Source organism: Mastomys coucha, unplaced genomic scaffold, assembly GCF_008632895.1.
Source record: "Mastomys coucha isolate ucsf_1 unplaced genomic scaffold, UCSF_Mcou_1 pScaffold9, whole genome shotgun sequence".
Classification (NCBI taxonomy): Eukaryota; Metazoa; Chordata; class Mammalia; order Rodentia; family Muridae; genus Mastomys; species Mastomys coucha.
This window is the reverse complement of record NW_022196915.1, coordinates 54,452,729-54,476,573: the sequence shown is the minus strand read 5'-3', so window position 1 is coordinate 54,476,573 and position 23,845 is coordinate 54,452,729. Positions and strand designations below refer to the sequence as shown.

At 46.0% G+C, this 23,845-nt stretch overlaps 1 protein-coding gene across 1 annotated transcript in view; it reads left to right on the top strand.

Moving 5' to 3' along the window:
* The window catches only part of Dock5 (dedicator of cytokinesis 5), a 195,487-nt gene that overhangs the window by 159,975 nt on the left and 11,667 nt on the right, over positions 1-23,845 (top strand). Inside the window, exons 34-48 of the mRNA XM_031361039.1 lie at positions 586-740; positions 2,493-2,578; positions 5,191-5,350; positions 6,335-6,375; positions 7,016-7,106; positions 9,685-9,804; positions 10,944-11,033; positions 12,924-13,028; positions 14,375-14,516; positions 16,131-16,212; positions 16,799-16,883; positions 17,622-17,708; positions 20,295-20,471; positions 21,865-21,948; positions 22,735-22,872. Coding sequence (XP_031216899.1) covers positions 586-740; positions 2,493-2,578; positions 5,191-5,350; positions 6,335-6,375; positions 7,016-7,106; positions 9,685-9,804; positions 10,944-11,033; positions 12,924-13,028; positions 14,375-14,516; positions 16,131-16,212; positions 16,799-16,883; positions 17,622-17,708; positions 20,295-20,471; positions 21,865-21,948; positions 22,735-22,872 — 1,643 coding nt within the window. The remainder of the gene's footprint in view (positions 1-585; positions 741-2,492; positions 2,579-5,190; positions 5,351-6,334; positions 6,376-7,015; positions 7,107-9,684; positions 9,805-10,943; positions 11,034-12,923; positions 13,029-14,374; positions 14,517-16,130; positions 16,213-16,798; positions 16,884-17,621; positions 17,709-20,294; positions 20,472-21,864; positions 21,949-22,734; positions 22,873-23,845) is intronic.

The window sequence follows — 23,845 nt, the reverse complement described above, 5'->3', positions numbered from 1 at the left end:
TCTTTTTCTCTTTCTTTTTCTTTTCTTTCTCTTTCTTTTTTTAAGATTTATTTATTTATTATATCTAAGTACACTGTAGCTGTCTTTAGATACCCTAGAAGAGAACATCAGTTCTCATTACCGGTGGTCGTGAGCCACCATGTGGTTGCTGTGATTTGAACTCAGGACCTTCAGAAGAGCAGTCAGGTGCTCTTAACTGCTGGAGCCATCTCTCCAGCCCCTGCTTTCTTTTTCTTTTTTTCTTTTTCTTTTTTTTTTTTCTCAGCACAGGTTATATTAAAAACACACGCCCATGATGAGTTCTTATTTTAATTCACATAGCCCTGAGATTTGTCTATATATGTGTCCAGAAGTAAAGTATAGACTTGTGGGTTCCGTAACCTCTCACCTGGGGCGTTGGCAGTGAGCCCTTGCTGTCATGCCAGCCACACGCTAATAGAAGGCAGCATTCTGCCAGCGTTCAGTGATTGGCATGGTGTGTCACGTGAACTTTCTCCTCTCTTCTGGACCCCATGGAGGAAGACTGATTATGGGGAATTGAGAGCGATGAAGTATTCTAATATCCCCATTTGCTTTTCATTTCAGGGCCACACAAAATCAAATTCATCCCATCCATGGTGGGTCCCATTCTGGAAGTCACTCTGACCCCTGAAGTGGAGCTCCGTAAAGCCACGATCCCCATTTTCTTTGATATGATGCAATGCGAGTTCAATTTGAGTGGCAATGGCAACTTCCACATGGTAAGAAGAGGCCGACCCTGACCTCACGACCATCTAACAATTAACCTTTCACTACCATCTCTCCAAATGGAGAGGCAGCAGCTTCAGTCAAAAATGCATTTTAAAACTTATTCTCTGTATAAAAGAATTAGACATATGATTGGGTCTTCTGGCCCCCAAGCTAGAAAATGGAAAGTTGGCCTGATACATCTGACTCCAGAACTGAAGGTAGAACCTGTATGGCCAGCTGAGAGAAAGGTGATGCAGGTACAGCTCCCAGCCATCCCTGCTTACCTTTGAGAGCTTTTGTTACCCAATGCTTTCTCTAGACATTCCTGTACTTAACCATATACAGTGTTAATCAGAGAGGAACAGAGTGGATATGCCAAGTACTGATCACAAAACAGATTTATTACACTGGCTTGTACAGCACTGGCTGGATGGTCCAACAGTGGCAGTGTGAACACTGGAGAAGCTGAGAACCCATAGCTGCTCAGCCCACAAGTCTGGGTGCCTCCGCACTCCTGATCTAGAGCTGAAGGCCTGGAGGATTCCTGAAGAGCCTCTGGTCTTCAGTCCAACTTGGAAGGTCAGAGAAACTGGGTCCCATGTACAGCAAAGGTGGTGGCACTGGTGGCAACCATAGGAAGTTGTGGCAGCGGTAGGTTAGATGCTCTCACTAGAAGGAAGGATTAACAGCAGGCAGAAAGTACAGCCTTTTCCATCTGTCTGCCCACTCTTGGGGAGAGTATCTCTCTCGTCCGCCTTCATAGACTTACCCGGAGGCTTTTCTCCTAGCTGACCTCAGATAGAGCCAAGATGATTCAGGTTTCACATCTGTAACATCTATTTGTATTGAAAGGAAGGCTTTGTAGCTATGATAATGAACAAAAGTAACCCCATCACCAAGACTCAGACAAGACACAAAAATAAAATAGAAGCCCAGGGTAATGATGCATTTTACGCCCCTCCCCGACTGTGAGCAGGTGCAGAGGCACAAAGAAGGTGAGTGAGTGTGTGAGGTTAGGAAACTCAGATCTCCACATTTGCAATATTGCCTTCAGTCCCCAGAGAAACAGGTGTCCTGGGTTTTTGCCAGGAGTTGAGTGACAGGGCGCTCTTAAGGTGTGCATGTAACCTAGGGTCCTGGGTTCTGTAACTGCAAGTACAGTTTCAGAAAATGGAAATGAAGACATTGGAACCCTCGTATGTTGCTAGTAATTAACTGACAACATTATACAGCCACTTTGTAAACCAGTGTGGTAGACCCTCAAAATGTCTTTCCTAGGATTTACCACTCTCACCCAAGAGCCATGGGAGCATGTGTCACCACAAAAACATGTTCACAGCTGCAAGATTCGTATAAGTCAGTGAGTCTATATATATATATATATATAGCTATAGTCCCAGTATTTAGGAGTCTGAAGCAGGAGAATTATCATGAGTTTCTGGCCAGATAGGACTATGCTGTATCAAGTATAAAGAGGACAGTGGTTATGAATTTACTTTATATCCATAGTGGGAAATAAAATAACTTTTCAGGAACGTTAACAAATGTAAAGTCAGGGACTAACCTGCTTTGGGACATTTCTGTACATTGTGGTGCACTGTCAGCATGGATGAGTTATAGATAATTCTCCATGTCCTTTGGGAACAGTTTGCAATTGGAAAGGGATTGAGCCAGATCTAGACAGACTGGCCGCTGCCCACCATGTACTCTTCTTAGGGGGTCTAACATCCTCTTGTGAAATTGTCTTCTCTCTTCTCTTTCAGTTTGAGAACGAGTTGATCACAAAGCTGGATCAGGAAGTGGAAGGTGGCCGAGGAGACGAACAGTACAAGGTTCTTCTGGAAAAGCTGTGAGTATCTCAGAGCAGCGCCTCAGGCCAGAGGTGGACAGAAGCAACTGTCTACCCAGCAGCTGGTTGGCAGGTTCAGAATCACCCAGTATCCGACAGGTCCTTGGTGGTGTGGATGGCGTACACACGGTGGATAATGTTTACCCAATGGGAGTCCGTGCTGAGATTCTCTAACCAGCCTGGCCCCAGAGAACACAGTAGAGAAGTGAGAGGAGGAGACACACACAGCCATGGCATCCTGCCTGGCGTCTTAATTATGAACCTGAGCAAAAGTGGGGCATCTCTAATTGTGGCTTCAGAGCAGCTGTTTAAAGGAAGTCAAGATTGACTTTAGACTTAAAAATACCTCGAATGCCATCAAAGAGTTCTGAGAACAGAGTAGTTGTCTCTCAGGCAGCTTGGGTGCTGCAGTCCATGAAGGCAGCATCCCTTCATCTGAGCCCACGTTGTCCCTTCATCTGCTGCCTCCCCTATTCTGCCTCTACACACTCAGCCCTTTCGTGCTGTTCACTGGCTGTGTTGTGTGGTGCAAGCCTTCAGCTACTGGGACTGGCAGGAATAAGTACATATCCACTTTTCACCACGTTCGCAGATCTTGTCTTTGCAGCCAGTGAATTAGCCTGCCAGGTCGCGTTTCCCACCCCACCTCCATCTGTAAGAGTAGTGTCTACTCTTTACTCATTTATTGTTAGGAATACATGAGGGGGTGTGTCAACAGAGGATCACTTTAAAAAGTTTGACTGCAGGTGGGCAGACTGGCTCCGCCAGCCAGGGAACTTGACAGCCTGAACTCGATCCCTGAGACCCACTCAGTAGAAAGAGAGAACCAACTCCTGAGATCCTCCACACGTGTACCGCAACATGTTCCTGTATCCATACACATACACAGAAAATGATGTGCGTTTTTGTGGTTGTTGTTGTTATTGTTTAAGATTGACTGCAGTTATTGCCTAATCATCCCATTGTGTAGATGGCTGTGCACATTGGTTTCTCATGCTCTCTGAACTTTGATAACTGACCACCTAGGTCGCACATTGTGTCTTTGCTCTGTCACTTGGTTACTCTTGTTGTTCTGGGGAAATTTTTTTGGACCAGTCTGAGAGTGAATATAGGGTCCACCGACTTTGATCGTGTCTCTTAAAGATTCTCCGAGGAGGAGCCAACACACTGAGCACATGGTACTGGAACAGGGTAGGAGAATTGCCTCCATTTTCAAGAACTGGATATCTTTGTTCTGTTTATAGACAGAATAAAGTGATCTTTCTATCCTTTTTCCATGAGGTCACGGTCTCATACCTTCAAATGCTCCTAGCTTATAGCTTTTGAAATTCTGGATTTGTCTGGAAGTTACACACAGATAAAAAAAAGACGTAAGACTTGGGGATAGCTGGGCATGGTGGTACCTGATCCTATCACCCTGGAGGCAGAGACTGGAGATTCTCTATGAGTTGAAAGTCAGCCTGATCTACATGGTGAGCTCCAGGCCAGCCAGTTCTGCGTCGTGTGAATCTTGCTTTTAAAAAGATCTGTTGACATACAGCTTATCAGTAGAACACCCCTGCCAACACACACTCACACACACACACACACACACACACACTCTACACAAGATAGAATATACATTTTTTTTAAAAATCTCTACACCTTCATGGAGAGATCTTCCTTTGTTTCCTTTATTCTTTCTGGATCCTTGGCTCAGAAAAGTATGACTGTGTCAGTTCCAACACCCCCCCCCCAAAAAAAAACTCCTAGAATCTGGAATCTGGGCTAATGAGAGAGAGAGAGAGAGAGAGAGAGAGAGAGGGAGGGAGGGAATGTGTGTGTGTGTGTGTGTGTGTGTGTGTAGGTGTGTGCTCATGAGTGCAGCTGCCCTCTAAGGAGGGTTTTAGGTCCTCCATAGCTGTAGTTACAGGTGGTTGTGAGCTGCCCAACAGGGGTGCTAAAGAACCACACTCAGGTTCTCTGTAAGAACAGTGTGTGCTCTTAACCATCGAGCCATCTCTCCAGTCTCAAGTCTGGACTGATTCTTTAGACCCATTACCGTTTCTGAGTTTGCTTTTCGTTACTGATGAAGCCCCAAAACTTTGTTCTCTGTGTCCCCCAGAGGGGAAAACTGGATCTGAGGTGTGGCCCCAATCTGTCTTCTCCCAGTTCTGCCTTTCTATCTGAAGACCTATCCAAATGTCTGCTGTTCTTCTGGGCGTGGCTTCTACCTGGGCTTTTCAGACTGTCTGTTCTTTGCCAGGCCCTTGGGAGAACAAAGCCATAGGACAGGTGTTCTTATACAGCTGAGTTAGAATGGCAAGGGGTGTGCCAACAGTGTAGGCAAGAGCTCTCAGTTCTGCAACATCTACTAAAGACATTGTTGATTAACTAGTGTTCAGTAGACCTCGTTGCCTAGGGTTCTCAACGATTGATGGGAATTGACTGTGTCCTCAAGAAAGCTGAACCCGAGAAAATAGCAGGTCCTACTAAAATCCCTAGGGCATCCTGAGTTCCACAGAGAATATCTATTATGTCTAGAGCCTCTTGCTGCTAGGACTTGGTTGGGGCTCACAGAGGGCGCCAAAGCAGCTAGGTGAACCACAGAAATTTCCTCTCCCCACCTCCAGACTCTTAGAGCATTGCCGGAAACATAAATACCTCGCAAGCTCTGGGGAAGTCTTTGCCGTCCTGGTCAGCAGCCTCTTAGAGAACTTGCTGGACTATAGAACCATCATCATGCATGACGAGAGCAAGGAGAACCGCATGAGCTGTACGGTAAACGTTCTGGTAAGGACCTGGTCCCTGGGCTTGTGAGTGGGCACAGCTAAGCCACCCCTGCTCCACCAACTCATCTCTAAGTCGATAGCGCAGATGTCCAGCCACCCTGGAGCATCCTTATAGAGCCCATGCCCTAGTCACAGATAGTAGGGCACAGACTTTCAAGCATCTGGAAACAGGAGCAAAAAGTGCAATCTTGACACTCTAGCCTTGCCCAGAGACCTTCTCAGCCTGGGTCTTGGTCTTACTTATATGTGCTTGCTTTCCCATTTTGATGTAGCACACGGAAACCAATGCCATGAAATAAGTTAGTCTGTGCAGTTCTCCCAACAGTAAAACTCTAGTCTTCCCTCTTCTTGGGACTACAGACCTCTACAGTTTAGGTTGCTATGTATTCCTCTGCTTGATATAAACCAAGGAAATTCCACCTCCCTGACTGCTGGAGACGTGAGTGTGCCAGCTGGCTTCAGAATAAGACAAGCACCTGCTGTCCCCATAGAAAATCTTACATTTCTCAGAAACGAGGTCTTAATTTCTCTACTTCTTTGTAGCCCATGGCTCTGACACACAGGACCCATTTATTACCTACAGAATCTCTGCATGTAAGAAGAGTGTGTTGGCAGTTTCTGTAGTTATATTTATTCCTATAGAGGAGATTCTTAAGGGAGACAATGAATTAATGTCTCTTTGGAGAAGAGACAGTATTGAAAAAGCAGCAGGTAGGGCGCAGAGGTTGTTTTGCGGTTTAGAGTATGTGCTGCTCTTGTAGAAGACACACAAGTTTGGTTCCCAGCACTTGTGCCAGTTGGCTCACAACCTCCCATAGCTCCAGCTCCAGATGATCTGATGCCCTCTTCTGGCCTCTGATGGCAACTACACTGGCAAGCTCGAACACTTAAAAATAAAGGAACAGTCATGCTTCGGCTATCTTTGTGTCAAGTTCATCAACAGCCTTTAATTTATGTTGGTATCTTGTGACCTTCTTTTTGGCAGAATTTTTATAAAGAAAAGAAGCGAGAGGACATATACATACGGTAAGTGAAGGAAATGCCTTGGTTTTGCTATCTGTGTCATGGGTTTGTGGTATACTTTTAAACCAGAAAATACTGCCCCAAGAGCACTGTTGCTACCGCGATAGATTCCGTGAAATACAGGATGTGCGCAGTCGGCCTCAGGGTGGCTCTCTAGACAGAGCCACAGACAAATGCAGTTTGAGGGAGCGTGTAGTAGCATCAAGTGTGTAATTAGCAAGCAAGGAGTGTTAGAAGGCACTGAAATAGACATGAGTCTCTGACAATGAAGTCAGCTTGTAATCAATAGAATTTCCAGAGCTGTACCTCATATCCCAAAGAGGATCAATATAGTAACAATAGTAGTAGTAATAGTAAGAATAATAATAGTAATAAGAAGGAGAAGCAGAAGGAGGAGGAGGAGGAGGAGGAGGAGGAGGAGGAAGAAGACGACGACTACAAAATAGAAGAGCTAGGAAAACCATAGGGCAGGAAGAGGTACTGTGTGCTACAGAAATAGGTGGCGAGTCTATCGCCTAAGAGAAGGGCGGTGTTTCTGTTAGAAGCAGAAATTTATGTGCAGGCTGGGCCTGGCTGGAGAATGCTCTGAGTGCTGGCTTACCTCCTTGGTGACAAAGGGCCTCTTTTTCTCTTGTCTTACCAGGTATTTGTACAAGCTTCGAGATTTGCACAGAGACTGTGAGAACTACACAGAAGCTGCCTACACACTCCTCTTACACGCCGAGCTTCTGCAGGTAATAACTGGGTCCTGTGTGGAAGACCCATGGTGTTTGCCATGTGTTCAGTCCTTTGGAACTAAATTCTGTCAACTTCATGATATGGGCCCGAAAGAACCTTATTCAAGAGATATAGTTTATCTAGGAATGTGTTCCTATGTTCTGGATAAACAGGTCACATGTCAGATCACAACTGGGGAGATAATCATTTCCCATTTAAAACTCCTTAGGAAGCAGGGTACAGCCTAGCAGCCACTGTGATGGTTGACATTCTAATCAAATAAATACATGTCGACTATGTGCAAGGAGATTAGTAAAATGATAAGAGAGGTGACTTCTAAATGAATAAGCTACTTGGAAGAACCTTCCTGTATATCCCATCTATTCTCTCTCTAAGTAAAGTTATAATGGGGCATGATAACAATGCTTCTGTTTGTCCCAAATCCCAGGTAATTATTTGAAGCCCTGTCCTCCTTTGGATTCCTGCATAAGCATCAATCTTTGAGTGGATAATAACTCAAACTCAACGCGTCCAAACCACAAGCCTTTACCCTACCCTTTGCGCCTCCCCTTCTCTCTCTGACCTTTCCCTTCTGCCCAGGAGCTTAGTCACATTCCATCCTTCGCTTTCGGTCACTGCTTTCTACCTCTCCATGAACAACACATGACCTACATCTATCTTCTGTTTTAAAAAAAAAAGAAAAATCCCTTGCTGCCATCTATCTATGTCCAGGTCCCTGGCATCTCTACCTGAACTACTATAATGGCCTCTCTCTAAACCTTCTGGCTTCCATTCTTAAAATCAAGAGTTTATTTGATTCTAAAATTCTATCCATGCATAATTCTCAGCAGCTAAACACAGGAGTTCTCTGCCTCCTCACTTCCCAAGGAAATCCACAGCCCATATTCGCGGTTTGGATACTGAAGGGTTTTCTGCCTCTGGGGTCTTCTCTCTATGGATATCATCAGAAATGGTTCCGAGTGATAAGCCCTGTAGATCTTTTTATTTGTGCTGCCCCAGAAAATTAAACTCTCAAGCTGGCCATGGTGATGCATACCTATAATTCCAGCACTTAGAAAGCTGGGGGGGGGGGTGGCGAGTTTAGGAAGAGCCTGTGATTCATAGGGAGAGCCTGCCTCAAAAAATTTAAAAAGTGAAAGAAAAAAAAGTTAGGTTGTCCTAATCTGATGTAAGGTATGAAGTGTGGATTCGGCTTTTCTTCCCAGCTAGCTACTCAGTAGAGACATTATTTATTAAATATAATCTGAATTTCATCCACTGGCATAAGATCCCAGCTTTATCTCTGTGTTGGAGGAGGTCCCATTCTAGTGTCTCCTTGCATGTGAACCTCTGTTCATACACTTAGGCTACATTGTTGTTATGATCTGTTTGGGGCAATTTGTTATCATGGGCATATTTCCTCTTCATTGCCCCTCCCCCGGTGCTGTTTCTCATTCCTTTGTATTTTTCCATCTGGACCTTAGAAGCCTGGAATTTCAAATGACTTGACTGACCCTCCGGGTATGGCTCAGTGGTAGAGCACTCAAATGGTGTGGTCATACCCCGACTTTCACACCCAAGAAAGAAGAAAGAAAGAGGGGAGAAGGAAGGGGAAGGGAAGGAGGAGAGGGGAGGAGAAGGGAAGGGAAGGAAAGAGGAGAGAAGGAAAGGGGGAGGGAGAGAAGAACCTAACTTTGCAGGCCTGCTAGGATAGACCTGTAATTCTAGCTGGCAGGGAGGAGGCTGAGGCTGGAGGATTCTGCCTTGAAGGCCAGCCTGAACAACTTAGTGAGACCACAAGTGTCAAAAATTTAAAATGTAAAAATAAGGCTGGGGTGCAGGCCAGTTGGAGTGCACATACACTGGCATGCATAAATCCCAGGGTTCAATACACACCACCACCAAAGAAGGGCAGTGGGCTTGGGGGGGGTGCGGGGGTTTAGTCAGAACTTACATTTTTATGAAATAGTGTTCCCCTCCCAAGGCATAGTGAGAGTGTCCCTTTTCTTAGGGCTATAGTCATGTCTTTGAATGGCGGGGTCAAGTTCCCTGCATAATCTTGTGTAATCCTGGTGATGTCAGCGTTGTCCAATGGGCTTCCTTGGGATGGACTGTTTGCTTCTGCCGTCTTCTGTGTGGCTGTTGTCTTTGTAGCCAAGGTCCATCCTCAGACGTTTTTATTTCTTTGCTTCTTCATTCTCAAAGCTGTGTTTGGTTTTGCCGTATATTATGGAGAAGGGAAATGTCCTTGGGCAGTGATGGATTTACCTGCTCCTCCATGGTTGTGGGCCTAGTGTGTTCCTCTCATCGGGTTGTGTTCAGGATGCCTTCCATAAAGTATTGCCCTGGGCTAGCAGCCCTCACTCCATTCCTTCCTTGCTGAGGAACACTGCAGGTGCCTGGCCATTTGGCATGGCACTTGTTTCGGAGCGGAGCTGACATATGGGCCTCCTCATGTGTGTAATTTTGTGTTTGTGTAAATAACTTAAAACACAATATGGGTGAGTTGACGGCATGCAAATAAGTGGATCCCTGACTTTTTTTGGTCTGAAGTTTTGCCTCATTAATCCCTATGTTATCTTTTTCTCTTTGTAGTGGTCCGACAAGCCCTGTGCGCCCCATTTGCTGCAGAGGGATAGTTACTTTGTCTATACCCAGCAGGAGCTTAAAGAGAAACTGTATCAAGAGATCATATCCTATTTTGATAAAGGCAAAGTGAGTGTGTGTGTGAGGGACGGGTTCTCAGTTATTGCCTGGGGTTTGTTGTTTTTTGGTTGTTGGTTTTTTTGATTTTGGGTTTTTTTTTTTTTTTTTGGTGTTTTTTGTTTGTTTTGCTGCTGGAAAGAGGGAAAAGATTCTATTGAATAGATTTTCTAATTCTGAGTGCTTGAGTCTACACAGAGCACCCAGGATAAGGGCACTGACATGACAGAGAAATGACAGAGGCTTAGGAGATGGCTCAGTGTATTAAGTGCTTGCTATGCAAGAATAAGGACCTGAGTTCTGACCCCAGCGTGCATATCTACTAGCAGGCCATGGGGACATGTGTCTATAACCCCAGTATTGGGAGGAGACAATAAGTTTTCCAGGGCTTGCTGGGCAGCCAGACTAGCCAAAATGGAGAACTTCAGGATGAGTGAGAAATCCTGTGTCGAAAAAGATAAAGTAAAAGGTGATTTTGGAGCTGGGCATGGTGGTGCACCCCTTAATCCTAGAACTTGGGAGGCAGAGGCAGGCTGATCTCTTGAGTTTGAGGCCAGCCTGATGTACAGCCACCTTTCCTGTCTAGGCACACTCCCATACTCGGGATCCTAGGAATTCCTTCTGTCTCTCTCTCTCTCTCTCTCTCTCTCTTTTTTTTTTTTGCCATTGGTACTTGTCTTTTTAAACTCCAAACTGCTTCAGTGGAGTCGTATGTTCTGGGAAATTGTCCAGAGAAGCACCTCTTAGCAACATACCCAATACACACAGGTTGGGTAACTCGAATTCAACATGAAAAATGTTCCCAATTGTAAAGTTGCGGAATACCAACATGGCCTGAAGAAAGTTTCAGATGTTGAAACCTTTTGGATGAAGGGACACCTAACCAGTAATGTCTGTGAAAATTATCCCAAATCAAAAGAGAAAAAAAAATATTCCAAATTGGGAATACCTGGTAGTCCCAGGCATTTCTGATAAGGACTACTCAACCTGTAGTATCCTTAAAACATGGAGAAAGAAAGGGTTAGTTGACCAGACAGTGTCGCAAGTTAGGGTTCCTTACGGATATGCTCAGCCTGCTGACTGCTTAGTCTCAGTTATTCTCTGGGGAGGCCACAGCTGCCACATCTCACCCTGCTTTCCTTCTTCCGAAGATGTGGGAGAAAGCCATTAAACTGAGTAAAGAGCTTGCGGAGACCTACGAGAGCAAAGTGTTTGACTACGAGGGCCTAGGCGGTCTCTTGGTAAGTCTGGGCCAGCAAGGCTGCTGAAGTGGGCACGTCTATGGACAGTTTGGCAGAGGGGTTGAAAACAGTCAGGGCCAAGGGTACTTTTCCCAGTGGAAGAATAAACCTTACTTTAAAATGAAAGATGTGGGGCTAGAGAGATGTCTCAGTGGGTAAGAGCATTGACTGCTCTTCTGAAGGTCCTGAGTTCAAATCCCAGCAATCACATGGTGGCTCACAACCATCCGTAATGAGATCGGGTGCCCTTTTCTGGTGCGTCTGAAGACAACTACAGTGTACTTATGTATAATAATAAATAAATCTTTAAAAAATAAAATAAAATAAAATGAAAGATGTATAATCCCAAAAGCTTTGACCATTGTTTGCCAGGTTGTCCTCAAAGAAGTCCCCAGAGAGTGGGAATGAGAACTACTCTGGGGAAAGGTGGGAGCACTGAGCCTGGTGATCATGCCCCATCCTGGCTACCATGGGCCATGTCTGTTCATCAAAGTTCCCTTGTCTTAGGCCTGTGAGCTGTTTCAGCGGATAAAGGCATTCACTGCCAAGCCTGCCAAGCTGAGTTCAATCCCCACATTCCACGTGCTGGACGGAGAGAACAGACTCTCACAGTTGTTCTCAGACCTCGGACTATGACACACATGTGCGCGCACACACACACACACACACACACTCAATAAGACTTAATTTTACAATGAGAGGACAGCCTTGAGACTGGCCTTGCTTCCTCCAGAGGTGCCAGTGTGCCTACCAGGACGAGCTGTGAATGTGTCTGCCAGAATCCTAGTGGGTTTTGCCACCTTTTCTGGTGTCTCTAAAGGCTCAGCATTGACAGTCCCCTGAGCCTGAGTATTAAGGCCAGCCGCAGGCACAATTCAGCTCTTATAGACAAGCAGCACACGCGTGCACCCGCTCACGTGCCCACTGCAGAGCAGTGGTGAGAACCTTCACAACAGGAGCCTTGAAAGGTTCGGTCATCACTCTCACAGACTAATCTTTTTCTTGAGGATCTATTTGTCAAGAGTATTTAGTGAAAACTTAATTCATTGACTTTACCAACTTCTGCCATTGAGAAGCCAGAAATTAATCCCCTCAATAGTTTTTTAAGCCAGCTTGAGTTAAGATGCTGGTCACCAGTCACCAGTTAAGAAAGCATGGTTCTGACAGACTGTTGCCTAGAGCGGTCACAGTTCTGTCAACCATGGTTGGGCTGGGTGTGGTACAAGATAATAATCCCAGCTGCTTGGGTCATAGAGTCTAAGTTCTTCCTGGCCTGCAGAGCAAGGTAAAGCATCCTGGGAGGCTTATGTGAGGTCTTGGCTCATTCTTAGCATGCATAGTTCAATCCCTGCTTCCACATAAAACCAGGCATCAAAGTGCATTTCTCTAATCTCAGAGGCACCTGGGTAGCTGAGATGGGAGGATCAGGAGTTCACAGTCATCCTCAGCTACATGGAGAGTCTAAGGCTAGCCTGAGCTACCTGCTATACTATCTCAAAGAATCTAGAGTAAAGTATCCAAAGAGGTGGAACAAGAGAGTAAAGAGCGGGTGGAGCTCACCTTAGGGTCATCAGAGCCCGAGGTGGTCCTGCCAATCACCTGCTCAGAACAGAAACCACCTCAGCATCTATTTTCCCATGCCTGGTTAAGTTTAGATACTGTCTGCGGATCTCAGAAAGTCCAAGGAGGACTTCAAGGCCCATCTTGGACCCAAGTCCCAAACATCAGATCCCAGAGTCATCCCGTGGCCTACAAGGTGGTCTCCAAAGACCTTCCATTCATCTGTTACATGAGAAAACACAGCAAATGGGCTGACCTTTTTCTTTGTTGCTTCTTCCCTTGACAGCATCCTGGTAACTTCCAGGCGGAATGTGCTATTTTGTTTTTCAGAAAAAAAGAGCCTTGTTTTACGAGAACATCATTAAGGCCATGAGGCCCCAGCCTGAATACTTTGCTGTGGGATACTACGGACAGGGCTTCCCTTCCTTCCTACGGGTGAGGAGCATGGGGGTGGTCCCCAGGGCCATTAGGAATGAGGTTCAGGGGAGAGGGGAGACTTATCTCTCTTCCAGATGGCCGGCAGCAGCTGCTGGCCTGTGTTCCCGCTGTGGGAGGTCGGGTCAAGGAGAGAGACCTCTTCCTGAATGCTGGCCTCTCTACCCCACACCCCTGACACCACTGGTATTCTGGCCAACCCTTTGTGCAATGGCTTCCCCAGGTGCAGGGAGAGAAGGAAAAACAGACTTGGTCCCATCAACAGGCCAAACTTGGATGAGTGCGGATGGATGTGTTTTGTTGCTTGTTTAATTTCCAGTCAGAGCCACTTTGAAATCAGATATTCCATGAACAAGGCAACACACAGTTCCCAAAGTAAAAGCAATTTTGTAATAGTGACAGGCATGAGAGACCCCTCTCAAAAGTACAAATACTGGCACAGTGACTTTAACAAACAGAAGCTTTTAAAAAGAACTATTTTAGACCTGAGCTTTATTTAAATATATACTATCTCTCATACTCCTAATTTTAAAAATACAGAATGGGGTGGGGAGGTAGCTCAGTTGGTTTGGTACTTGCCTAGTGTGCATGAAACACTGGGTTCCATTCCCAGAACCATGTGAACTGAGTATGTTTGGAATATGCCTTCAATCATAACGCTTGAGGTGGACTCAGAATCAGAAGTTCAGGATTATCCTCTACTACATAGTGAGTGAGAGGTCAGCCTGGGCTACATGAGACTATGCTACAAAAACAAAACCAAACAAAATGAAACAACAACAACAAAACAATAGCCACAAAAGGAGAGCCGTTTATATTCCCAACTGCTTCGTGAGAACGCAATGGAGCCACATTCAGTAAGTGTCCGCTCGTTGTCTACTCTGTGCCAGGCACCTGGGAAGAAGCAGAAATGTCCTGAAGTTACTCTGCCTTCAGCGATTCTACAAGCTAATGGGGAGTTAAATATTAACATATGATTGTAAAATTTTAACTATAACCCACAAAAATGGCCCATGCTGAGAGAGCTTGTAGCCAGGGAGTGTTTACTCAAGTGAATAGAAATCTAATCATTCCAAAATACTGTAGGGATCATAACCTTGATCATAACCTCCGAAGCCTAGATCCAATTCACATGTCCATCAACTGGGGAAAGGAGGGATAAACTAGTATCTACCCGATAGATGCTGCCCAGTATCTGTTGAGTATGCAAATGATGTTCACGATGCACTTACAGGGTTGTGGATTTAGCTTGGATGGAGAAGCACAGTGAGCTTCTCTATCTTCAGCTCCAGGTACCCCTTCACCCTTCTTACTTAATGACTTCCTTTGGCTTCCCTGACCTACAGAACAAAGTCTTCATCTACCGGGGTAAGGAGTATGAGAGGCGAGAGGACTTCAGCTTGAGGTTGCTGACCCAGTTCCCCAATGCCGAGAAAATGACCAGTACCACACCACCAGGAGAAGATATCAAGTCATCCCCAAAGCAGTGTATCCTTGCCATGGGGACAGCAGCCCAGTGCCTCTTTACCCTGGGATGGGCCAGGCCAAGCCAAATCAACTAAGAGTTCCAGCCCCTTCTCTGTTGGCAGATATGTTCCGATCTTTCAAACCGTGCCTTCCACCACGCAGTGTGAAAAATCTTTGAGACCTTTGGGGAGGACACGGTCAGAAAGTGTTGAGGATGAATGAAGAAACTCCATACTCAGATAGGGAGCTTAAAGGAAGTTCTGGATTCTGTTTCAGATTTTAAAACGATGCACTTAAAATCATCCAACTGCATTCTTGATATCCTCCCAGCGAATGGCTCCAGGACACCCTCCCCATCTGCCCTTTCTACCACGCATGGATACCAAAGTCTGCAGCTTTTCAAGTCACGTATATGCCATTGTATTTGCATAGAGCCTATGTACATTCTCCCAAATACTGCAGTGTGCATGTGTGTGTTTAGCCGTGTCCTGGGGATTGGAACTCAGGCCCTCATGCTTGTATAGCTTACCAACTGAGCCACTTCCACAGCCCCTCCTAGTTGACACCCAGATACAGTAAATGTTCTGTAAGTTTTACCACAGTGTATTGTTTAGGAGATAAGGACTTGGAGGAGGAAAGTCTATATCAAGTCAGTATAGAAGAAAGTCCTCACTTGCTTATCTCTTTAGGTGTAGAACCTATAGGCACAGAGGAGAGCCTATGTCCACATTGGTAGGGGTGCCAGCAGAAGTCCTTCCTAGGATTTTTCATCCGTTCCGTCCCAGCAAGCCCCCTTACCCCATAATAATGGTTTTGGAGTCTGACTTCACTCCCCTGTTATGGAATCTTGAAATTTTCACTTCCCTCGGCCTCCAAGTTCTCCTCTGCTGAAAAAGAACAATCTGTCGTATAGGGTTGCCGTGAGCTTGAAAGATAAATTCAGAACATTTAGTCCCCATGAAGGGACTCAGCCCGTCAATAGTAGCACCTAAAGATAGCAGTTATGGGACTGGCAAGATGATTCAGCAGTTAAGAGCACTGACTGCTCTTCGGAAGGTCCTAAGTTCAAATCCCAGCAACCACATGGTGGCTCACAACCACCCGTAATGAGATCTAACGCCCTCTTCTGGTGTGTCTAAAGTTAGCTACAGTGTACTTATGTATAATAGTAAATAAATCTTTGGGCTGGAGAGAGCAGGGTTGACTGGATCGAGCAGAGGTCCTAAAACTTCAATTTCCAGCAATCACATGAAGGCTCACAACCACCTGTACAGCTACAGTGTAGTCATATACATAAAATAAATAAATCCTTTTTTTTAAAAAAAAAGATAGCAATTATGTTTCCCTGGGTCCTAGAGTCCAGCTGTTTCAGAGGCTTGCATATTCAAAAGAGATCATTTAAAAGCACTTCTGGCTGTCCATTTCCTTATACTTTCCTGATACTTCGTGTGGTAAGGATATTTGCTAGGTGTCTGGCCACACAAAGTGTCCTGAGGAATCCACCTTGTGTCAGGGTGCATGGGAGCGCATTTCAGTGCAGCGCTGGCACCAGTTGAAGGGAGATGAGAAATGGGAGCAGAGACCTCACAGCCTATGGTACCTGCAAGGCCAGCCTTTTCCTTAATAAGCCCTCAGACCTGCAGTGCTTCACGGTAAAGCCTGTGATGAACTTGCCGCCCAGCTACAAGGATAAACCGGTTCCAGAGCAGATCTTGAAGTAAGTGGTTCTTAAAAAGGAAACAGTCAGGCGCGACATGGTGCCCTCTTGTCATCGTAGCAGTGGAGGGAAAAGGAGGCAAGTTCAAGGCCAGTCTGGGCTACAAAACAAGACTTTATTTGAACTGTGTCAAACGCAAAGCCATTTTCATTTGTTATATTTTGGAAGACTGATTACTTACTGCTTTGCATACAAGATGAAATCTGATCAAGTTAAAGCAACATTTGGGCACAGGATCCTCTCGCCCCGATATCCACTCAGGTCTCACTGAGGACCAGCCTGTCCCAGTGTTTGAGGTTGCTTCCTGTCTCTGGAGAAGCTACCATGCCAGTGAGATTGATTAGCAGCAGTATGGCAAAGCTATGCAAAGGACACCCCAAACAGGGTGGCTCTACGTACCTTTTAAAACTGGGAACTTTAACATAAACTCTCACGTAAGAAAAATAAGATGTGGTATGAAACCCAGGTATGTACTGTCTGTGCCAGGAGCTCAGTGTGACCATGTCAGCCATAGGGGTAACCCTCGGTGCCAGGTGTTGAGGGCTGGTTCTCCGAAATCCAGTGCATTTGCTCTGTCCTTTCCCAGCTACTACAGAGCCAACGAAGTGCAGCAGTTCAGGTATTCCCGGCCGTTCCGGAAAGGAGAAAAAGACCCGGAAAATGAGTTTGCTGTGAGTCCACTTGGCTTGCTTTCTCTATGTGTGTGTGTGCAGGGGTGCGCATGTGTGTTCAGAGGCTAGAAGTCACCCTTGGGTGCCATTCCTCAAGAGCTTCTCATCTTGTTCATCTTGACAGTGGGTCTTCTCTTGGGACTGTAGCTTAGCAGCCCAGCTTGGCTGGCCACATAGTGGACTGCTAGGGATTCTCCTCCACCTCTCCTCTCTCCGACACTGGGACTACAAGCTGATGCCACCACCCCTGGCTTTGTACAGGAGTGTTGGGGTTTGGTTGCAGGTCCTTTTCACTTCCCCACCCAAGTTATCCCTCCAGCCCTGTCTGCTTTCTGGTGATGTCTATCTAGCATCTTCCCTCAAATCCTCATTGGCTAAGACAGGAGGTTGGAGCGTCCCTGTTGGAGAGAGTAACCCTGATTACTGACAAGAAGGCTGTCATCTCAGTGGGAAACCTCCAAACTGAAGGACCCACATCTGGCTCTGCTGCTGATATGACAGACCATAGGCGAGTTACACCTCCCGAACCTCAGGTTTCCATCTTTAGAAGGAAAGGGCCCAAGGAGACTAGCCCCATGCAGACCAAAAGCCCGCAATCGTTGAGTTTTGTGACAAATGTGTTCACTCCCTAGAAAACACGTGAGAGTGGAGTTTCAGCGACTGAGCCGGAGGTTTGGGGTTGGTTGTGACCTGGAAGCTTGCCACTGTCTCCTTTTGTTTTTTTCTTTCTTGCACCAGACCATGTGGATCGAAAGGACTACGTACACGACAGCCTATACCTTCCCTGGGATTCTCAAGTGGTTCGAAGTCAGACACACTTCAATAGTGAGTCATTTGAAGTTGTAACGCCGGCAGGATATATATGTGTGTATTTTGTGTGTGTGTGTGTGTGTGTGTGTGTGTGTGTGTGTGTGTGTGTTGGGAACCTCTCTGTCTGCAGAAATAATAACCACTTTTGTTCGTTCCACTGCAGCCTGCACCAGCTTGGCTTGCCTCCCTCTAGCCAACTTTATTTTTTTAAAGGCGCACTTGTGTAGCAGGGTGGCTTTGTAAAACTGATGTCACAACACCACCCGAAAGGTCACACTCAGAGACTGACTCTTTGGTGGCCTGAGAGGCGTTGTCTCCTGCTGTCTGTAATGCCGTCAGTGCCTAGAATCAGTGCTGGATGTCTCTGGAGAGTTGCCTGTCCACCTCATCATCTCTCCCGAAGCCCCTCTTATTCTAAGTGTGAGCATCCCTGTTGCTGCAGCCCCTGCCCCACTACTTCCCAAAACTGCCATTTAACCTTTATAGTACTTATTTGATCTGTCTTCTCTCTGTCCCGGTGTTTTTGCCTTGTTGTCATCCTTTCCAGGTCTCTGCTGTGTACTAAAAGGTCTCCTGTTGCCTCTTGGCCTTGGTCTGTTTAGCCAGTGTTCCTCACTGCCTCACTCAGAGTGTGGATCCCATTGAGCAAGCCAGACTGTGTCACGTGTTCTTATGTTCAAGTCCTCCTGTGGCTTGCTCCCCGGGGACCCCACTGCCAAGCCCGCTCTCATCTCTAGCCACCTGCATTTATCTCTGTCCATCTCCTTCCACTCCCACCCATTTGTATTCCTCACCTTTCATGTCTGCCTGCCTCTACCTTTGGCCATCTTCCTTCTCTCTCCACCTCTGTCTATCGTCATCCTCCACTGTCCACCTTCATCCATCTCCTTCCGCATCTCTGAGAGAAGCTGTGGGAACTAAGACTTAGGTGGTTTAAGTAATTAGTGACATTGGGTCATTTGGGGGAGGTGGGCCTCAATGTCCTGACCACTGCTCAGTCTTATTCCCATCAAGTTAAGTGTGAGATCCATCTTCTCCATGCAGCCGACTCTAGAATACTCATAGTCCTTTGTGGTGTCTGTGCTCATATCATTCAGGGCCTATTTCTAACCTACCCTGTTTTAAAGTCTTGAGTTTTCTACTAAAACTACCAAACTCCTACCAGCTTTGAGTTACGGGGGGGACCCACAAAATGCGTAGTTCCAGTCTCAGCAACTCAGCCAGCCATGGGCTCCACCACCTGTGGACGGTGTACTTAGGTCTAGCAAGCTCCTTCTCTATGCTAAATATATACAGACCCTTCCCTTGCCTTATTCCCTAGATAATGTATAATATTCACTGCTATAATCCTAGGTCCTTACCAGTCACCCAAAGCCAGATATGGTGGCACATGCCTTTAATCCCAGCACCTGAGGGGTAGAGGCAGGTAGATCTCTCTGAGTTCAAGGCCAGCTTGGTCTATAGAGTGAGTTCCAGGACAGCCAGAACATAGTGATATCCTGTCTCCAATAAAGTAATTAAGTATATAGAAAGATATACATAGATTATATATAAATACTGTATCACTTTAAAACAAAGGTGTTCATGCACCCTTAGATTTTGGTGCCCTCAAAAATCCAAGATCCAGTCCTGCATATTTCTGAGCTGGCTGTGTATTTCATCATTTTTGTAACTGGTGCACAGCATGGCACTTAGCATAAAGTAGGTATTTGAAAAATAATTTCTGAGCTAATCATATACAGTCAATGTGAAGGACTATGGTGTGCACACACATTGATTTTCATACTCAATAGAGGGGAGAAGAGGAAAAGAGGAATTCTGGGACTCAGGCATCTCTTGTAGTTGGACTTGTTGGTGCATTTCTTGGCCATGATGACATGAACTTTGATATATTCCTTGGTGCTAATGATAAATCATTTATTTAAGTGTAGCATGCTTTTTGGGTAGAGATGTTAGGAATAAAATCTGAGATAGGTGGCCATGTGGCCAACAGTGGATGAAATGAAGGTGCTGACTTTTGGGGAAATGTGGTTTTGAGGACATTTCTAGAAGAAGAATCTAGTTCTGTGATTACTTCTTCATCCAAAACTCAGTGTGGTTCTTGAGTCATCCTGTTCTTTCTGACTTCCATTAGCCACAGGATCTACCCTAAGAAGATGGGGCAAGGGTCTGTATATAAGAATTCCAAGATCCCTGCTTTTTCTTACCAAGGAGACACCTGAATTTTCCTGGGGATACTTTTCATTGTCAGTGGCTTAGAAGGGTATTAGTTCTGCTAGCCAGTGACCATCTCAGAGCTCCTGAGATGGGTTTGCCTGAATGCTGCTTCAGCTCTAGATTTCTTCATACATTTTGTATAGATGTTTTGCTCCAAGAAACAGCCCACATTTTACAACCTCCTACTCCCTTAGAAGATTTTTCAATGGCCAGTTTTATAATTAACCAATAGAAAAGCATGGGGCCCTAATGAACAGAATCCTAACAGTTGAATGCTCCTGCAGATTGTGGATAATTTCCCTCTCTTGAGAAGAATGATCAGGTTATTTCAGTCTTTGGAATGTTGCTCACCCGGCTCCTTCTCCCATCTGCTCCATTCCTTAGGAAGAAATCAGCCCTTTGGAGAATGCCATAGAAACCATGGAGCTGACCAACGAGAGGGTCAGCAACTGTGTCCAGCAGCATGCCTGGGACCATTCCCTGTCTGTGCACCCACTCTCCATGCTGCTCAGTGGCATTGTGGACCCAGCTGTCATGGGGGGATTCTCCAACTACGAAAAGGTAAGTCCTGCTCCTGAATCTCACAGGACTGACAGGCTGCCCTCCGTGTCATGCTCCACTCTCCTCTCTGAATGGGCAAGGATTGTCCCTGGCCTCACATTGCCCTGTGAAGCCTCAATGAAAGAGTGCCAGGCTGTGGTGCCTCTGGTGGATGGTCCTGCTGTCCTGTCCTCTGGGAGGAAGACAGCTCAGGGTGCTCCCAAAGCTCAGGACGTTCTTCCCAGGAAGCCATTTTTAGGGAAAGCAGAGATGCTTTATGTAGAGTGAGTCTCCAGGCATCTCCAGCCTGACTTGAGCCAAGGCGTATGGGCAGAATATAGAATACAGCTTGTATTAGTTACTTCTCTGCTGCTGTAATGAAGTACTATGACCAAAAGCAACTTAATGAAGAAAGTCTCTTATTTGGTTTATGGCGCCAGAGACAAAGACGCCGTCGTGGCAGGGAAGGACTGGCGTGCCATGGTGGCAGAAGCCGGAAGCCAGCTGATCACATTTCCATCCATGCACAGGAAACAGAAAGGGAACAGGAAGTGGAGTGAGACTAAATTCTCAGATCTCATCCCTGTGATGGACTTCCTCCAGCAAGGCTCCATCTCGTAGAGGTTCCATGACCTCTCCACAGAGCACTGCCAGCTGAGGGCTCTGAGTGTTCAAATACACAAGTCTATGGCTGATATTGCTCATTCAGACTGCCGTACAGCTTCTCCGTTGTCTTAACTGGATGCTACATCTGTTACTCTGAAAAGGCCTAAGAGACATATTGACCATGTGTAGTCCACTGGATAGGATTTGGCTAGAGTGTCATTTAAATGGGAGGACATGAATTCGATCTAGGTGAAGGACAGTTGTTAAGAGACAGGAATCATAGCTGTTATGGTACATGTTCAGTGGCTGAATATTTTGGGAGTCCGGTTCTTGAATATAAACAAACATGTGGCCAGGGAACTCCTTTGATCATGGAGAAGATGGAACGGAAAGAGAAGGGGCCTGAAAGAGTGGTACATGGGCTGGTCCTCTCAATTCCGTTTGTACACAATAACCCAGAAGAGTGAAGGCCTTGTGACCTGTCACTCCTGTGACCTCATTCTGACTTTCTGCTGGCCACTGTATGCTCTTGGACACAGGTGTCACTTTGAGCTGCAGGTACCTGCAAAGTGAGGAAACTTACCAACTTATGGGATAGGTTTGGGGATTAGGGAAGCCATTCTATATAGAGAGACAGAAGTTTGTTTAATATATGTCTTTTTATTATTCACTGTGCGGTAAAGGTGGTCCTGTGAAAGGGATGGATTTTCAGTTGTTACATAAGACGTTTTCTCCCTTTGAAGCTGTCTGCCTCTCTCTGTGATCCACAGTGTGTCATAAGTAATGTTCACGTGTGTTCTCCTTTTAGGCCTTTTTTACAGAAAAGTACTTACAAGAGCATCCTGAGGACCAGGAGAAGGTGGAGCTGCTCAAGCGGCTGATTGCCTTACAAGTATGTAGTCTGTGAGGCATGCAGCTGGCCAGCTGTGCACAGTACTCCATGGGTGTCCACTGCATTTAGCTCTAAGGCATGCTACATAGCTTAAGTATAGCTATAGGCCACTTTCTGGGGTCCTTCCCCACCAGCCTCTGTCTAGCTCTCTCAACATCTCTGTCTGTCTCTCTCTATATGTGGGTTTTCATGTGTCTGTGTGAGAGAGACAGAGACAGCGAGAGACAGAGACTAGGTATGGCAGGACTCTCTTGTAGTATTAGGGTAGATTTCATGGACTTACTGACTAGCTATCCTAGCCCAGTTGGTGAATTTGAAGTCAGTAAGAGACCCTTCAAAAAACAAAACAAGGTGGGAGGCACCTGGGAATGATAGCAGAGGTTGTCCCATGGCCTCCACATGTACACGCACACATTTATACACACACACACACATTAACATACATGGAAATTCTGAAGTCTGGTTTTCTAGCCTGTGTTTCTTGCTGACACATATCGGTCTCATTCTTTTTCTTATCATTTCAGTAAATACTGCTAGAAAACTCAAGTCTCTCTGACTACCCCAGTGCTCAGTTGTATGAGCTTTGCCATTTGGCCTCTCTAGAGTCTTTGGATCTTCTCTGTTCCTTCGATAGAGTTTCCAAGCCCTTGACTAACAAGTGACATTTTCATTAGTTAATTCTGTGTCTATTAGTCTTTCCAACTCCACCCCCTTGCCCAAACCTCCAAATTTGAATTGACTCCCTTCCCAAACCATGTCTCCTTTCTTTTATAACCTTTCTTCCAGATACCTCTGCTCACAGAAGGGATCCGCATCCACGGGGAGAAGCTGACAGAGCAGCTCAAGCCACTGCACGACCGGCTAGCTTCATGCTTCCGTGAACTCAAAGAGAAAGTAGAGAAGCTGTATGGGGTCATAACGCTGGTAAGCTTTGACTAAATGACCCTTGAGATTTCCTGGGGGTCTCTCTCTGATAGTACCCAGGGTTTCAGATGCCAGATGAGTCACACCGGCATAGGTATGATGTACAGATGGGCAGGCAGGACAGAGTGTGCCCTACCTTTAGTCACATGAACCATCCTTGGGCTAGAGATTCCCAGACTTGATTGACCTTCAGAACAGAGAGCTTATGAAACAGATTACTAGCTTCAGATTGTATAGGTGTGACAGTTTACAGTTTCAACAAATGGCCTGATGACACTGGACAGACACCAAGGTGGCTGGACTGGGCAGATACTTTGAGAACACTCAGGGGCACGCCAGTTTCCTTGTTCTACACATTGGCCATTCCTTCCTGTCCTGCCTGATTTTTATAGCTTTTCTAGATCTTCACAAGTTTGATCATCTGACCATTTGCAGGAAGGAACAGTTGTAAACTGTGTTGTGCGCTTGACAGATTTCTCTGCCATCTTTGACACACTCTGTGAGGCTGCATCTTTGTGGGTTTCCCACCTCTCCACCCCCAAGTGCTGAGGGGAAACGTGCTACTAATCTCCCCTCTCAATCCTGGCTCATCACTGTGCTCTTCTGTCCTCGAGTTCACCTCGTCCTCTCTAACAGCCTTGTTTTGGACCCCTGACTTCCAAATTCCCTCCTCCAATCAGAGCTCTGCACACCTCCCCACTAGAGTTTCCCCCGGATGACCTTTCCCACCACCTCTTCCAGTCATCTGTGTACACAGGCAGCCAGATGTGATGGTGTACACTTGTGACCTCAGCACCCAGGAGGCTGAGACAGAAGGATGGCTGTGAGTTTGAGGCCAGGCTGAGATACATAGCCAGCTAGATTCTGCTGCTCCCCTTATCACCAAAAAGGCCCAGTTCCATCTCCTTCCTGATACTTTACCTCTCCCTACTGCTGTCTAGGTACACACATGTCTTTTGTGCCCACGTTCCTA